At 35.9% G+C, this 16644-nt stretch overlaps 1 protein-coding gene and 1 long non-coding RNA gene across 8 annotated transcripts in view; one reads left to right on the top strand and one right to left on the bottom strand.

Annotated features, from left to right (window-relative positions):
* The window catches only part of LOC120299336, a 63911-nt gene extending 50064 nt beyond the window's left edge, over positions 1–13847 (top strand). Inside the window, exon 3 of the long non-coding RNA XR_005554392.1 lies at positions 9052–13847. This is a non-coding gene — a long non-coding RNA (uncharacterized LOC120299336). The remainder of the gene's footprint in view (positions 1–9051) is intronic.
* The window catches only part of CDK6 (cyclin dependent kinase 6), a 124164-nt gene extending 107746 nt beyond the window's left edge, over positions 1–16418 (bottom strand). For 2 of the 7 annotated variants that reach the window (XR_005554391.1, XM_039324073.1), the window contains exons 1-2: positions 15524–16418; positions 7302–7774 (exon numbers count right to left, since the gene is read on the bottom strand). Coding sequence is in view for 6 of the 7 variants with exons in the window: in XM_039324073.1 (XP_039180007.1) it covers positions 7302–7534 (233 nt within the window). In the remaining variant the exon portion in view is untranslated. Of the gene's footprint in view, positions 1–7301; positions 7775–14685; positions 14911–15228; positions 15343–15457; positions 15477–15523 lie in introns of those variants that run through there. The other 5 variants (XM_039324074.1, XM_039324076.1, XM_039324075.1 and 2 more) reach the window with 5 other exon arrangements.
* Between the last annotated feature and the right edge of the window lie 226 nt (positions 16419–16644).

Consider the following 16644-nt stretch of genomic DNA (forward strand, 5'->3'; position numbering starts at 1 on the left):
ATCCCCTTTTGCATCTTTTCATTCTGCTACATACAACTTCTCTCTTCCCTCTCTTTCCTTAGCAGTAATTTTGCAACAAGATTTAATTAAAGTTAGATTTCTTTAATTAACACAGATCCAAACAATATCACCATATGCGCCAACTGCATTTCTTGTTGTGAAAAAATGATTTTTCAGCTCATTTCAATGACTGCCAGGATATGTCAAATTGCATTTTGAAGATGAAAAATAGCCTTTTAAAGACAAGTGACTTTAAGATTATGTTTTCATACATAATTTGCTCATCAGTCGTGCTCCTTCCCAAATTAGTTGAAAGATCCTATGTGAGCTCAATGCAGGTAGATCTCAACTCACAACCATAAAATTTATGTTATTGAGAGAGACATTTGTTAAATGAGTTTTGCCCCATTTTATGATCTTTATAGTTGTTAAATTAGTAACCCAGTTGTTAAGTGAATTTGGCTTCCCCATTGACTAGCTAAACAAACAGTTGTAAGTTGAAGACTACCTATACAATATACCAATTTTATTAAAATAATAGCAACTACTGGAGAACATAAGGAGAGGAATACAAGTGATCAAGTTAGCTGACAATCCTAATGCCTAGGAATTTATATCCCCACAAATATTATTTTTAAATATTGGTTAGAACCTGAAAACTGTTTAATAGTGAATGTGCATGATTAATTTGCTATATCTTGGGAGCCAGACTCTATACTGACTTGTGGATGACCTATCTTGCATATACTGTTATTTCAAAGATACAAAGATATTCATGTGGCTATCATATGCCCAGATGCTTATAACAAATCCATTGCAGCTTTTTTCCTGGGAGAGTCACTTAGTGAGATAGGTGGCCATATATATTAAATGAAGGAATAAGTTAGAGACAACTTTAGAAGTTGTTTCATTACAAGCCAGTACATTTGATGGTATCTCCCAATGGTTTCTAGCAAAAGCCCCCCCCCATTATCTGCCACCTGATCATTTTAAACAGAATTAAATTGAATGAATTGATTTGGGAGTTCTGGCATGCTTATTGCTGATTTGGGCTTTTTCCAATTTAGTCTATTTCTACTACAGAGCAAGGTCTGGTTCCTAGCCTATGGCAATGAGTTAATGCACATGCAAATATAGAATTCAGTTTACAAATAACTCTAGATTTTTCCAAAAATGATATAAAGTGGCATAATCAAAACAAGTTATTTGTATATAATTTGCAGTCAATGCATTGGATTAATGCTTGAAGATATTCTGATTCTGGTTAAAACTCCATTTCAGGTGTGAAGCCTACTTGTTTCAAAGTAAGCAATCATGCAGGGTTACCAAAGAATTGCTTGAGAGAAGAAATCTAAATATACCGCCTTATTTCTCAATACATAACTATAAAGTTAGTTATCTACCAACCCTTTACTCCTGCCAAAGACAGAAGATAATGATGTGAAAGATATCAACACTAAGAAAAATGGACCATGCTTTTAAATAGAGTACAGCTAAGTACATTCACAAATTCACTGGATCCCTTTAGTTTGAACAAATTGTTTACTAGGATCAATTTTGTAATAAATACCACTTATAAACAATGCATTTATATGGTGGTAATTTGTCAAATACACTTCTTTTATGAAAAACATGCCAGCCATTGTGTGCAATGACCACTAATAGAGAAGCATATGAGTTTTAACTGTACAAAGTTTTCTGCTCAAAGGGTATTTTTCTCAATAAGAAAACACAAAGCCACATGGCATGTATTCCAGGGAAACATGACAAAACATTTCCTCATAGCTAAAAGAATAGTACTTGAAAATGATATCTTTGTTTATTTAAATAGAACTTTTTTTTTTCAAACATACTAAGGGAAGGGGTGGAGAGAAAGAATGATTTATAGCGGGCCTGTTTCTTCTGCCTGCATCCCTTTTGGCCTTACATTTAAGAACTATGTAATCCATATAATTTCCATGTAACATTCAGGACAAAGTTTGATTCTGATTTGAGTACAGGGGAAATCTTTGAAATGTCTTAAATGTATTACAGTACTGCTATAAATAGAATTTCATGACAAATAAGTAGAGTACATATTTCTTAGAATCACCAGTGATAATACAATAAAGGAACTGATAAAATATTTACTTTCAGGTGCACAAACTACAAAACATATGGGCAGAAAGCACAGCAGGATAACCTAATGATATTCCTTCTATAGTCTTAAGAGTGTGTTTCTCAATCTCAAAAGTTTCTCAACTTTTAAATTGTGTGATCTTCAACAAGCCAGTACGGTATGCTCTACACATCTTAAAGGTCGAGAAACATTGTTCTAAGCATATTTACAAAATATATAGAAAAGAAGTATATGCACTTCTGAAAAGGACTTTTGCATAAAATAAATATTATCAGCCCAACATGACATGACATCTTGCAGTGGCTGATTTATGGTTTTGGAGGTGAAGCTAATTTTCCAAAGTCAGAATCTTGGAAGTTAACACGGGAGACAAAGAACTACATCTACCAGAGTTTTGGGCAGCTGCTTAAGGGACAGACTTAAAGCTGAAAATCTATTAGATGAAAAGCAAAGTTTGTTTTTGTTTTAACATTTGGCAAACACATACACACAAACACACCAGTATCATTTGATATGGGATACTTTTGACTGAAATATTCTACTTCTGATTCATATTCTATAAATGCAGATTCCAATACATTCAAGCTGTTATGTGGTGCTGGATGCAATAAATATAATCAGAATATTTACAGATGCATTACAGCAGGAAATATTCCTAATTTTACACACAGGAATTTCCTGGATTCAATGTCATTTGTTCCTGGCAAAGTCTATCCTTTGTCTGCATATATTTCTGCAAGCAGTGAATGTTATCTTATGTAACTGGGGGATATATTTGTGCCAATTTTATATATTCTGGACAATAACGACTAATTAAACATTTAATCTTCCAACCTGAACTCTAAGTACGTGGAATTTATTTTACCAACACAATTGAAATGCCAGTATGTTATGAACATGGTATGCTTAGATATTTATATATATAATAAGCCTTGGCTTTTTTTAGTAGGGGAAAGGTGAAAGAGAAAAATTTCCAAGGAGTTTCAAACATTTTAAAATTCTAGATTATTTTACAAATAAATATTAGCTTCTGAAGCCCCTTAATCTGTGTGTACGTGGATTATATACTAGAATACAAAAGGTAACATTTCAGAATTCTTTCTTTAGTTTCAATTGTAGATGATATAAAAAAGTAATGATGGTGTTCCTTGAAACCAATGGTTTGCAAGGCGTATCTCATTAAATTATAATGTTAGAAGCTGGCTTAGCATGTTCTCTGAACCAGGCAAACTCTTTTATAACACCATCACCTATACCTTAGTGTGTTGGATGAACCCAATTAATTATAGTTTAGCATACAAATCATTTTTAAGGAAACCATGCTGATCTGCATGTGCAAACCTCAATTCTTAGTTCTTTTATTCAATCTCAGATCTACCTTGAAACTTCCAGCTGCTATTACACAGTACTAGTTCCAAGTAAGAAGTTAAAAGTCAGCCAACGATGACTTTTAACTGAGTTTGATATCAGTTCATTCTAACAGATTATACTAAATCTACACAGAATAATTATTGAATCAACTAGCACTGACCAAAAAAACAAATATAGGCAGCTGTTATTATTTGGCTATTCAGAGCATTAGTGCAGTTTTAGAAGCAAAATTATTAAAGGATTTCTGAAAGGATTAATATTATAAGACAACAAAACTTGCTTTATATAAATATTTTTTCACTGAATTTTGAAAGATTGCATTTCAATGAAAAACGAAGGAAGCTGAAAGTCTATTGTTTCTTTAAATGTCCTTTTCTGGATTACCTGAATATTTAATATTGGAGGATAGATCTTCTTGCCTTCTCGAACAGTGATTTTAAAGTTTAGGATAAAATAAAAACACATTTTAAGGAACATCTCAGGAAACTTTTGCACTAATTCTCTTATAGAAAGCAAGCAAGGACATCTTTCATATTATGAACAATTTATTCTGATATGGAAAATTAAAAAGTGAGAGATCTGGATTCAGTATTGTTGACCAAACCAATTCTATATGCATGTAAGACAAATCAAGAAAAGATTACTGTAGATCACTCTATGTGAAACCTAGATGTATTGTTTTAAACTATAACATTGCATGGAAAACAGCTGCATGCAAAGACTTGATTCCACGCCCAATTAATTCCTTTTGAATCAAATCTCTATCCCTTGTGGTGGCAGTTCCTCATTCCAAAATGAAATGATCCATAGAGAATAAGGTTGTTAAGTTAGGATGCCTATATACAATGTCCAACATTGGAAGGAGGTATTTTACTTAACATCAGATATTGAGCACCTCAAGTAAGTTGTGCTATAATACTCAAATCTTGGTGGGAAAAGTATTCTAGACTAAATAGGTTTGATCCTAGAGGATTCTTAAGCTAATTATTGACTAACAAATTGCATTTAAAGTATTGTAAGAGGGTCAACACCTAACAACCAAGTTTTACATACTACATCTAGTATAATAAATTCTACTATCATTAATTGTGATTTCTATCAACTATTTCTAATATAACAGTCTATGACATCCTCTTTTGCTCTTATTAACTGAAAAAAACCAAAACACTATATTACTCCATTTTATACTTGAGAAAAAGATATTCGCCCATTATTGCATACAATTATAAACAAATAGAACTTTCCCATAAATCAAACATTACAAATATATTAAAAACAGACTCCAAAATAGATTAGTTTCTCTTTATTAAAAATTATCATAATAGAAAATGACCCAAACTGTAGCACCTGTAATACAGGCAATCCTCAACTTACAACAGCTTGTTTAGTGACAGTTCAAAGTCACAATGGCACTGAGAAAGTTACTTTTGACCATTTTTCATACTTAAGATCATTGTGGCATCTAGAAAAGCAAAACATAAGAGTCTTCCTAATCTCATTATGTTGATAGATATAGAAATACTATATTAATGTCTAAACAGGATATCTAAAGTAAGTTGATACAGGATTGCAAATTTTTTATTTTAGTAGGTTCCAACTATGAAGATTTATTACTTGTTTATATACTTGCAAAAAATCCCTGGAAAATTTCACTAAAGGTTCTAACCTAGCTTCTTTCAAATTCCATCATAATACCTGTTATGCATAGGCATTTTTTTATAATTAGTCATCATGTACATTTGAACCTCATATTATTACATATCAGACATATTACTCATCTAAAGAAACAGTATGATTAGAACTACTGGGACTCCACCCATGAAAATTCTAAATGAATCTTCCCATACAACTATCATATCAGCAAGAACATAGCATAAATCATAAACATGAACACAAAGGAGTATTCTGTTACTGATGAACAGCCTTGTATTGTTTCTGGACCATTTATAATATCTAAAACTTACAAAAGCTAAAACCATCATAAATGAACAACTCTTTCCTTTTTAAAAAAATATATTCCAAATCATATTTTCAAACCTATAAAAATTAGGCCAGAAATTACTGTGACCTGAGATATAATATATTTAAAGATCACATGCAACAAAGGTTGCAATAATCTTTAGTGGAAATTAAGTTCTGTTGAATTCAATATGGGTTATTTCTGACTAGGTAGGCAACGTGTTTTATCCTTGGAGTGGAGAAGCTTCTGCCTTAGTGTATTCTTGTTCTCCAAATTTGTGCCACGCGAATACACTAAGACAGAAGCTTGTCCACCCCAAGCATAAAACACCCGAACACAAACTGAGCAATGTGACATATGTAATACAGATAGTCTTTGACTTATGACCACAACTGAACCAAAAAATTTGTATTGCTGAGATGTTTGTTAAATGAGTTTTGCCACATTTTACAATCTTTCTTGCCATAGTTGTTAAGTGAATCATTGCAGTTGTTAAGTTAGTAACACAGTTGTTAAGTGAATCTGGCTTCCCAACTGACTTTGTCAGAAAGGTTGCAAAAGGTGATCACATGACCCTGGAACACTGCATTTGTCATACATATGAGTCATCTGCCAACCATCTGAATTTTGATCATGTGACCATGGGCATGCTGCGACGATCAAAAGTGTAAAAAATTGTCATAAGTCACTTTTTCAGTGCTATTGTTACTTTGAACAATCACTAAATGAACTGTTGTAAGTTCAGGACTACCTGTACAGTGCAGTGAGATAAGTGCAGATCTGTACATTGGAAAAACAAAACAACCACTTCTCAAATGCATGGCACAACAGAGGAGAACAAACCATCAGGACAAGATTCAGCAGTCCATCTGCATTTGAAAGGAAAAGGTCACTCTTTTGAAGATAGCGGACCACATTGGTTTGAAAGAGGGGTAAAAGAGGCCACCTATATTAGAATTGAACAGTCCTCCCTCAACAGAGGGGGAGGAATACAACAACACCAATCTCCTGTCTACAACACAGTCCTTTCAGCAGTTCCAAGAAGATTCCACTCCCATTTGCACTCTGATTCAGGTCACCCTGAGGGCACAGATAACTCCCAAGTGGCTCTCAGACAGAGTGCTATTGAACAGATGACTGCAAAGAATTATGATCCTTCCATCCCACTCCTCACCATCCTCTCATAACTAATCTTTCCATCGTTTTCCACCATTCAGTCAGAATTGATCTTCTTTGATGAGAAGCAAAACATCTTCCTCAAGAAAAAAAACAGTCTAGTTGCCTTTTGAAAAAGTACCTTTGAGACAACCATGACCTGGATGACTGAGAATCTCCACAGACATTTACCCATTTTGAATTTCTATTTTACATGCAATTTTAATATATTCTATATACTTTGAATTGTTTAGAAGGGACTACATATTCTAAGTTAAGTTCTAATTTCAAAATTAACTTGGATACCATATAGGATGAATATTGTTTTAATGGCAATATTTAATAGTCCTAAAAAAATATAGGTTGATTTAGGCACAACTAATTCCCAGTACAAAAGATATTCTTTTTATTTTTCCTTTTTGTGTTCCAGAAATCAATGCATACATGTGGCACCATGCCCATCCACTCAAATACTTAAGTCCCACACCTATGCCTCTGGAGATGGATGTTTGAATGCGTAGGAGGAAAAGCTCAAGCACAGAAGGGTTAGGCTGGCAATATATTCACTTAAACAAACTATTCCTTATATGTGCTCTAATACTCAGATTATCCAAATGTCTTTGCTTAAAATTCTCATTCAATCTACACAACTAATCTCAAACATAGTTGATTACATTCTCTGCCCCACTTCCTCACCTGACCACGTTAGGATGCTCAAATGTTTCCAGATGCTTCAAGACTGCCACCTCGCGTATAGTGGAAAGCGGCATTCCTTCCTCGCTGGTCTGCACTCGCACCCTCTTCAGTGCTACAAAGCGCCCTCCATTCTTCAAGTCTCGAGCCTTGAACACTTTCCCATAGGCTCCTTCACCAATTTCCGCCACACATTCATACTGCTGGTCAGCTAGGCTCATGTTGTCCTTATCCATGACTTCACGGCTTTCCTTCTTCACAAATTGTTGCCTGATGTTTTAATTGTTGAATCTGTTGACCTGGATTCCAATTGCCAAAATGCCTTTTCTGCTACTTCAACAAGTATTCAGAACAATTACTGATGGGCCAGTCAACAGAATGTAACATTCAAGAACTGTAGTAATAAACTGTGGTTGTTTTATTGCTTAGCTGGTGAATGGTCTTTGGAATAAATCTCTGTGTAAACCCAATTCAATCTATAAAACCAAAGTGTGTGTGAGAGAGGAGAGAGAGAGAGAGAGAGAGAGAGAGAGAGAGAGAGAGAGAGAGAGAGAACATATTATTTCTCCATCACAGAATATCTTTTCATTTATCATTGCAACTGTTCACTTACTTAATACATAATATAACAGAATTATTTTCACTACTTAGTATGCATTAATCAGGCTACGTTCCCATTATTAGCATTAATATCTCATTCCTATATTAGTAATTTTGTCTCCTTTCAAAGAATGCTCATTTTATTTTCTCAACAAAACTGTCAAGTAAATTGGTCTCAGAGACAATAGTTGGAATTACCTATTACACCAAACCAAGGGTAGTTTTAAACCAGTTATGTTTATATTATCAAGTTGTAACTGGATACACACAATGTATTAAGCCAAACAAATTACAATATGACACAACTCATTCTTTGAACTTCTTCACTGAATAGGTCACAATCTATACATTTTAAACTCCCTAAGTTAAGACTGTCATTACTGAGTTAAGTCTCAAAAATTTACTAGTAACCAATCTTTTAAAACTGAAGGTTTCTATTTCTATTAGCAAAAATTTCCAAACCATCTTCAAGGTCAGAGTATATAATCCACTGAGATGCTCTTCAGATTTATAGACTTCAACTTCTAAAATTTCTCACCAAATAATGGCTTTTCTGAGAATTTTGCTGTTACTGAGATCTCTGGGAATCATGTCCACATATCTAGAGGAAATCCAAACTGGGAGAAAACAGTAATATAATTGGAGAATTACTACTGACAGCAACAGCCAAATAAGCAAAGCTGCACCCAGGCAAAATAGAAAAGGAATGGGCTTGGATAAAGGCTGGGGACTTTTCAGCTTCCATTTGCGCAGTTAGCAATGTGCAAGACAAAGCCAAGATATAGAAGAAATGCATTTTTTCAATATTTGTAAAACTGGTCATATTTGAATTTAAAAATGCCAATTCTTATATATGTCCAAAGAGACATCTGCTACTTTAGAAGAAAAGAAACTCATATATACGGGTTTATCCAAAGGGTGATAGAAGATTTCTAAATGTTCATCTTAAAACAAGGTGATAATCTCACTAAGCACAATGAATGCTTTCTATGTGTAAGATGTGTCCTACTGAAATTACCAGGCTTAAAAGTGCTTTCTTCACATCTAGTGAGTAATAGTAAAATAGGTAAATAGTAGAGTTAATTTTTAATCAAACACAAAACAAATTTAATAAATCCAAACCCCATAATATTTATGTCTAATCTTTTTCTAGATAGACATGTAAAATATCCAGTATGTGAAGAATTCACAAGACAATGTGGGAATGATTCAACAATGAAAAATCAATGCATGGTTGAGAGAAGTAAGCTTTATATCCGCTGATGTCATCTACAATCAGTGATAAATTATGACTGGCTACAGCAAATTCAACCTTCAAGTAATAAGGAGTGACAAGAGCCACAAAACCTGTCTATATACAGATCACCAACTTCTCTGCATTATCACTAATGAGCAACCAAAGTATCACCAAGAATCAAAACCTCTTTTAATTTTGCTGGAAATAAATGCCAAAAATCAGTGATTATGAAAAAAACAGATTCTTTTAACATAACTTCAAGATTATTAAGGTAATTGCTAATATTTTATAGATAAAAAACTGAAACTAATTCAGTAAACTATAGAAAAGACAATGGGTACATTTAGATAACAGTTAAGCCAGAATTTTTAAAGTTTCTTGAAGAAACTTGCCTCAAACAAAACATTAAATCGAATGTATGCTTGAGCATGAACCAGGCCTATGGTTCATATGAGTGTTATGTAGCTGAGTTTATTAACAACAAAATAACTGATTTTACATTCCAAACTTTAGCCGCTTAGCTATCCCAAAGATATTTTCTATTATTGAACCTCCTTTTCTCATCCTCCTATTTAATTCTCTACTTCTGCCATTGTGGCTATGTAAACCAAAAACTTATTTGCAATGTGGGTTGCTGTGGACTAAGTACATCTTATTAAAACACTCATGTTCTTTACAAAGTTTGTGCAGATGGTTAAAAATCCTCCTATCTGAAAATACATTTTCTGGGATTACTGGTAAAGAAAAGAAACCGAGTATGCATATGTATTCTACAAGACTGATTTCAAAGTAGACACACAAGCCTTTTAAAAGGTGTGGATGCTATAATGTCTTAAGAAAGATGCTCTATTTGTGCTAACTTACTACAAATTCTTCATAAAGTTCTATTGTCTGTATTTGTCTTCTACACAGATCGTGAATTAATCTAAGAATTTCTAATCAATGAAGTCGACTGGCTGGGAAGACATCTCTTTTTCAGTATACTAGAATATGCTAGGTTGGACAAGGCTTGCCTTTTGGTGATTGCTATACTTTGGTTATTTTTCTTATAAAGTGTTTTCCCATTATACCATCTTTCTTTTTTCCCTAATTACTCCAACTATCCTTATTATTTGTGCTACAGCATAGTTTTCCTTTTAAAATCTTATGTTGCTTTCCATACCTTTCACAGCTTTCTATTTCTCTCATTGATTTTTCCCTCCTGCCCTAAGCTTTCCTTCCCTTTTCAACATTAAACTCTTTTTCTTATAGTTTACTCAAGAATTATGAAGTTCAGTTTTTTTCAGGTTTTATGTATGTTTTCCTACACTGCAATATGAGCTTTTAGTCTGCATATTTAAGCTCTCTGCTTGTCCTAACTCTACTGGTGACAACTTCTTGAGCAGTTGAAATAGTATGAATAATACTATTCTCTAAATGACTATTCGAATTTATTAAGTTGAAGAATGGAGATTATTTTCTGATAAATGTGTAAATGTATCCATGACATCACTACTTATGATTTCCACAATGTACGGGAAAACAATATATTGTATGAAAATGAATAAATTTAATATGACATGTGCCAACCTTAATTAACATATGCTAGCTTTTCCCAACCAATGTCCTATAAGCATTTCTGAAGGCATGCGTATTTGCATCATTTTGGTACTTTAAAAAAAGATCACTGACAGTTAAGACATTTGTCTTCTTAAGGAAACTCTATTATCTTTAATTTTTAAATAAATACTTACAGATAATTCTTCTTTTTATATCACCCTATATCATTTTTCTCTTCTTCCAGAATTACTGATTTGTAGAATTATTATAGTCCTTATTAAAGTCTACAAGTACCTCTCTCAGAACTATGATTTAAAGGATGTTTGGAAACATTGGTGTTAACTAAGCTAAAAACTGTACAGATTTGTTTTGAAATTGTGATTTCCAAGTCTGTTGGGCTACAATTCCCTTGATCCATGACAATTTGCCTATACTTTCTTTTAAACATATTACAAAACATTATGAAAGAAGGTTTTATATTTTCACAAAATTATTTTAATATGGACGTGGACTCTGGAGAAGATAAATAATTTGAAAACAACACAAGCTTGTAAATATATCTTACAAGTGAGTAAACATTTAGTAAATTAAAGGTAGGAAAATTTACCTCAGAAATATACAGCATTTTTATAGCTAGCAGCAACAGACTATAAATAAGTTCACTAAGAAGATGCAATCCAAGAACAACAGTGGGCAAGTAATGTCACACAAAATGAGCAGAGCTCCACCTTGCATGTTTCCCACATCTGCAGTATTTTCTAAGTTTTGTGTTTCTTGCTTATAAAATGGTAAGAAATGTTACCACTAACTTATAGCAATACTATCAGAAAAAATGGTTTCCCTTCTGGCCAGAAAACAATAGTCTTAAGCAGGTAAAAGTTTTTCCCTGCTCAGTCATGTCCAAGTCTAGGGGGCAATGGTCTGTTTCTTATCCGAGGGAGCCAGTGTTGCCCAAAGACATTTTCGTGGTCATAAGGCCAGCATGACTATATGTGAGGTGCACAGAACGCTGTTGCCATCCCACCAAAATGGTACCTATTTGTCTACTTGCATTTGCATGCTTTTGAACTGCTAGGTGAGAGGAGCTAGGGCAGGGATGAGAGTTCACCTGGTCAGATGGTGCTTGGGTCTTGAATCGAGGTTGTCAGCTTTTCAGCTGAAAAGAACAGCTTCTTTAACCTCTTCTCTTCAGCAGGTAACATAGTGCAACTTATTTTTGAGTATACACCTGTAGTAGTGTATGTATCAATGAACTTGAAGAGAGTGATATGTGTAAAACAGTATTCTACATGTATAGGATCAATAAAAGCCCTGCATCGTCTCTTAATAAATCTGCAGCAACCTTTTGTTCATTTTTTATGATATGCAGCAGTCTTTTGTGATCCAACAGTTATTGATTCATTATAGCATTGAAAAAAGTTTCAAAATAATGGACTGGGAATACCTTAAGCATTGGAAATATGATACAAATTCATTCAAGAAAATAATAAATAAATAAATCAGGAACTACCAACATAATAGTTGCCCCTTAGTAATTCACACATTTTTAACCTGCAATCGCTTTGCAAGTTGAATCACTATTCAACTTGCAATTCACACATTTTCAACTTGCAATCACTATTATCTCCAGAAAAAAAGCTACATTCTGTTTTTGCACTATTTTGTATTGTGATATGGTCAGTGGTCTCAACTCCTTGTAGTGTTATACCCAATGTTACAACAATTCATTGGCAAGGAAGATAATGACTTGAGTAATACATGAAATGCCACAGATAAAAGCAACTATCAAGTTTTTTCTGCTCATAGACTAAAAGAAAATATGAATAAAAACCTCTTAAGCAGAAGCCTGGTCACAACTGAAATACCTGCAAATGATTCAGAAGATATTTACTATGTTGGCCATAGTGTTTTATGAATTAACCTCTTTCATATAGATAGATATAATGTGCTTTATCTGGTGCTGCCCTAATGGTCAGCTGCATAAACCATAACTGGCGTCCATTTGTATCTGGACATAATTTAAGCTGCTGGCCTGTACTTGCACATTCCTAAACAAATTGAGGCCATATTTGAAACATCATTTTCTCCCAAAGGAATCTACTTAAAGATCAGTTTCAAGAGGTTCTTCTATATTTCCTATCACTAGAAAGCTCACATAGATAGAAACACAATATAAGGACTTTCTGCAGGAACCATTGTAAACTAACACAGTTTCCTTCCTAGGTTAGAGTGTTCTTCATTTACTTTTGGGAAGGTTATTCAAAAATATTTTGTTTAACTGGGCATTCAAATGCTTTTAAATGTTTTGGGTTTTCTCCCCTTAAATTTGCTATCTGCTTTAAAATGTGCAAATTGTTGGGTAAGGGAAAAATTCCAAATAAGTAGCTCAGATATAATTTTATAAAGACTTTCCTTACTATTGCCAGCTAAGTGTGTGGGTGTTAGTGCCTGAAGATTTTGTTTCAATTAAGATGCTTTCTCTCAACAAAGTTGTTCAGGAAAAGTAATACTTTTACTTTCTCAGCTATATAATTCTTAATTATGTATATATAGTAGATCAAAGGATGTATGAAATTTGAATTCCACTAACATTAGTGGAATTGGGAAGAAATAAAGTCCATAACTGTCCAAAATAGCCATTCTTTTCTGTGCCAGATATAAACATTCAGAATTTTTAGAGTTCTAACCTTGGCTTGTTAACAAATTGAGTTATTAGTTTTAAACCAATTCTCAATTTACATACAATAATAAATCTGGAATTGCACTGCATTCTGGTTTCTATTCTTACACAGAAGAACATGAAAAAGAAGGCACACAAAGGGGCTTTTCCAAAAGGTAACTGGGCAAGAAAATCCAGTTGCCTTTTGGAAAAGCACCTTTGGGACAATTATGACACCGATGATTAAGAATCTCCATAGAGATGAAAGAGAGCAGTATCTGAATTTCTCACTTTACATGAAATCCATCCAACTTGTGTATGATACAAAATCACATCTCAATTCAGCCACCTCACATTTTCCAAATAAACTTGATTTCGGGACCCATCATTTCCAGCCAACACACGTAATGATACAGATAAAAGGGAACTTTAGCATTTATATGAACAGTTTTTCATTTCTCAGAGTCAACTAGACAGTAATTATGGGTTGGATTTTTTTTAAAAAAAAAAAAAAGGGGGAAGAAGGCAAAGAAGTATAATTTGTCCTTCCTAGACTTCAACCCAACAAAAAATAGATCACTCCACAATCCAGAAATAATAGCTAACTATGTAATAAATTTAATATTTACTTTGCCTATTTAATATTATGGTTTATTTTTACTATTTACAACATAAATTTGAGTTCCATTTCTAATTTTCACAATTTCTCTTACTCAAAATTAGCAATTCTGTTCTGGTACCAAACAGGAGAAAGCTAATCTACAAAAGAGCAGCAGTGATTCTCTGTGGTTTTTGGCAGGAATTGTTGCCAGTCATAACTGGACAAACCAGAAATTAAAGATGGGAACTTTAGCATGCCTAAAGGAATTTGGAGTACAAATTCTGCATGTTGTGCTGCTAAAACAGAGGACCCCAAAGTGGGAGAGGCAACTCTGAAGCTCAAGGATAGCTGTGGATCTTTTGGAATGGGGGGCAGGCACTGTTCATATGCTAAAAAGCTGTCATCCTTTTGTCCGTAAGATTATAATTACTTTTATAAAATAAATTTTGTCCCCACTTTTTTTCACCATAAAATTCAAAGTTGCTTTTCTAAGTGTTTCAGGAGGTGTCTCCAAACCAATTGACTAGCCCAATATAATTTCTACAAGGCTACTACATTATTAAAATCTGCTTGAAAAGTAACCGGACAATTCTACCACAACCAGGACCCTCATCTATTAGAAATGAAAGACAACCACCCAAAGTAACTATAAGTTGCAACTGCAGGAAAGAACATTCCAAGCACCCCCCACGAAGTAGACCCTTCGCTGAAGTAAAGGGTCATTAGCCAATAGAAAATAAGAATGACCAACGAGAGAGCGGAGGCGCCGAGTGCTTCTGGGATGGAAGTCGCCCCCACTGTCCAGGCGGCCTCAGATGTGCGAGGCTGGAAGATGGGAAACTGAGGCGGCTCCATGTTGGAGGTCGTCAAGGGGCGGGGGCTCAGGCAATACCGTTTTCGATTGTCGGAGGCGGCCACGCATGCAGCCCGGGGATGGTTGTATGATGCGTAGTTCCATGCGGAGCGCTCGCGGCGGCTGGCGACAGACAATTATCGTTTTAATAAAAATACACATCCTACGGAGCGAAAAGGGGGGGGAAGGTTTGTCAAGGGATTAAAGTTAGAATTCCCACTCCACGAAATTACGTTCAACTGTTTGCCGTGCAGAAATTAGGTGAAGAAATCATGCATCAACTTGATGCGCTACATGTGCTACTAGGCTGTCGGCAACAGCACGGCTAGGGCGGCTGAACCCCTTCCCTTTTTTCTAATATCCTTCTGAAGCCTCCTAAAATAGAAAATAAACGAAGTAAGTGTTTGTTTTGCGCAGCAACACTTCCCCACCATTTCTTACTTTGGCCACGGCTAAGACGGCTCAACCATGTCCATGAAAATCCCACGCGGACACCAAACGCGGTTCTCTGTAGAAGCTCCGGCGATCGCACAAGGACCACCCCAAAGCGCTCCCCTATGAAGCATGCAAGTTAACGTGGAGAGAAGGGAGAAAACGAATAACAATACTTTTCAGTCTCCACCCCTCCCCCCTTTTTTGTTATCTCGAAAGCCCCATTCCAGCCACCCACCTCTGGAAATTAATGAAGCATTAAGCTACTGGTCTGTTAAGAGCACATGGGCACTTTTAGAAGTACCTGGAATTGCTCAGGCGCACTTCGGCTGTTCTGAAGAAGTTACCACTTGAGTGGTCTCCAGCAAGACAGGGGTTAAAAATAGTTAAAAAGAAAAAGATGAAAAGCAAAGACCTGGTGAAGCAGGAAAAACAATGGAGAGTCTTTTCTGTTTTTTTTTTTTTTTTAAATTCCGCTTCCCGTGAAAATAAGGAGACACGCAGCAGATCCGGATTCGAAGAGTTCACATGGTGACAGGGGAGGCTGAGCTTCCACGAGCGGAGCCCAGCAGCCGCGACTGGGGCCACACAGGTAGTGGCAGCAGCAACTCCGAAGCTCTATCGCTGCCCCGCGTTCGCATCTTCCTGCCAGCCGGGAGGGCAGGCTACACCTTAAAGCGCTGAGATCCCCTCCCCCTCTTTGGGGAAAGAGTGAAAGAGGCGCTGCTAAATTTTCGGGGCTGATCAAAGCCTTGCAACGAACAGTCTCCCGAGTGCAAGGCTCCGCGTTAGCTCTGCACGCCGCCGCCGCCGCCGCCTCTCCACGCAGTCCCAGTTTCTCTCTCTCTCTCTCTCTCTCTCTCTCTCTCGGTTCCTGAGCTCGGTTTGACACCAGCAGCAGGAGCAAAAGAGTTTCCCCCCACCTCGCCTCTACTTTTTTCCCCCCTTGGTTTCCCACGCTGGCTGAATGTGATTTGACCCCGTTTCAAAAAAGTTTGACATAGTGCTTCAACATTTCCGCATTCCAGCCAGACTACAAAGGCAGCGGCCGCCTTCTTCTCTTTTCTGTCTCTGCTCTCTGTCTTCACACTCAATGAAATCCTTCACGAGCTCTCTGCCAAAGCAGCCGCATACCGCAAGGGTCGCATCGGCGAGCACAGCGCAAGAAGCAGGCGCCCCAAGGCCGGAGGAGCACGCAGGCTGCTCGGTGAGGCGCGGGAAGGACAACCCAACATGGGGAGGAGCGCCGGCCGCATCACAACGCTCTCCTGGAAGCCTTCCATGCTCGGCGCTGTATAAATCTCAAGGAAAAACTGTAATGATGGGAACGAGCATTGTGATCATGACGCCCGTGAATAAGAATAATATGGTCGTGGAAGACCTTTAATCTGACTTTCCTGTGCAAATTTCATCCCGCATTGGGTA

This window comes from Crotalus tigris, unplaced genomic scaffold, assembly GCF_016545835.1.
Source record: "Crotalus tigris isolate CLP2741 ecotype Arizona unplaced genomic scaffold, ASM1654583v1 scf7180000024292.1016931, whole genome shotgun sequence".
NCBI classification, from domain to species: domain Eukaryota; kingdom Metazoa; phylum Chordata; class Lepidosauria; order Squamata; family Viperidae; genus Crotalus; species Crotalus tigris.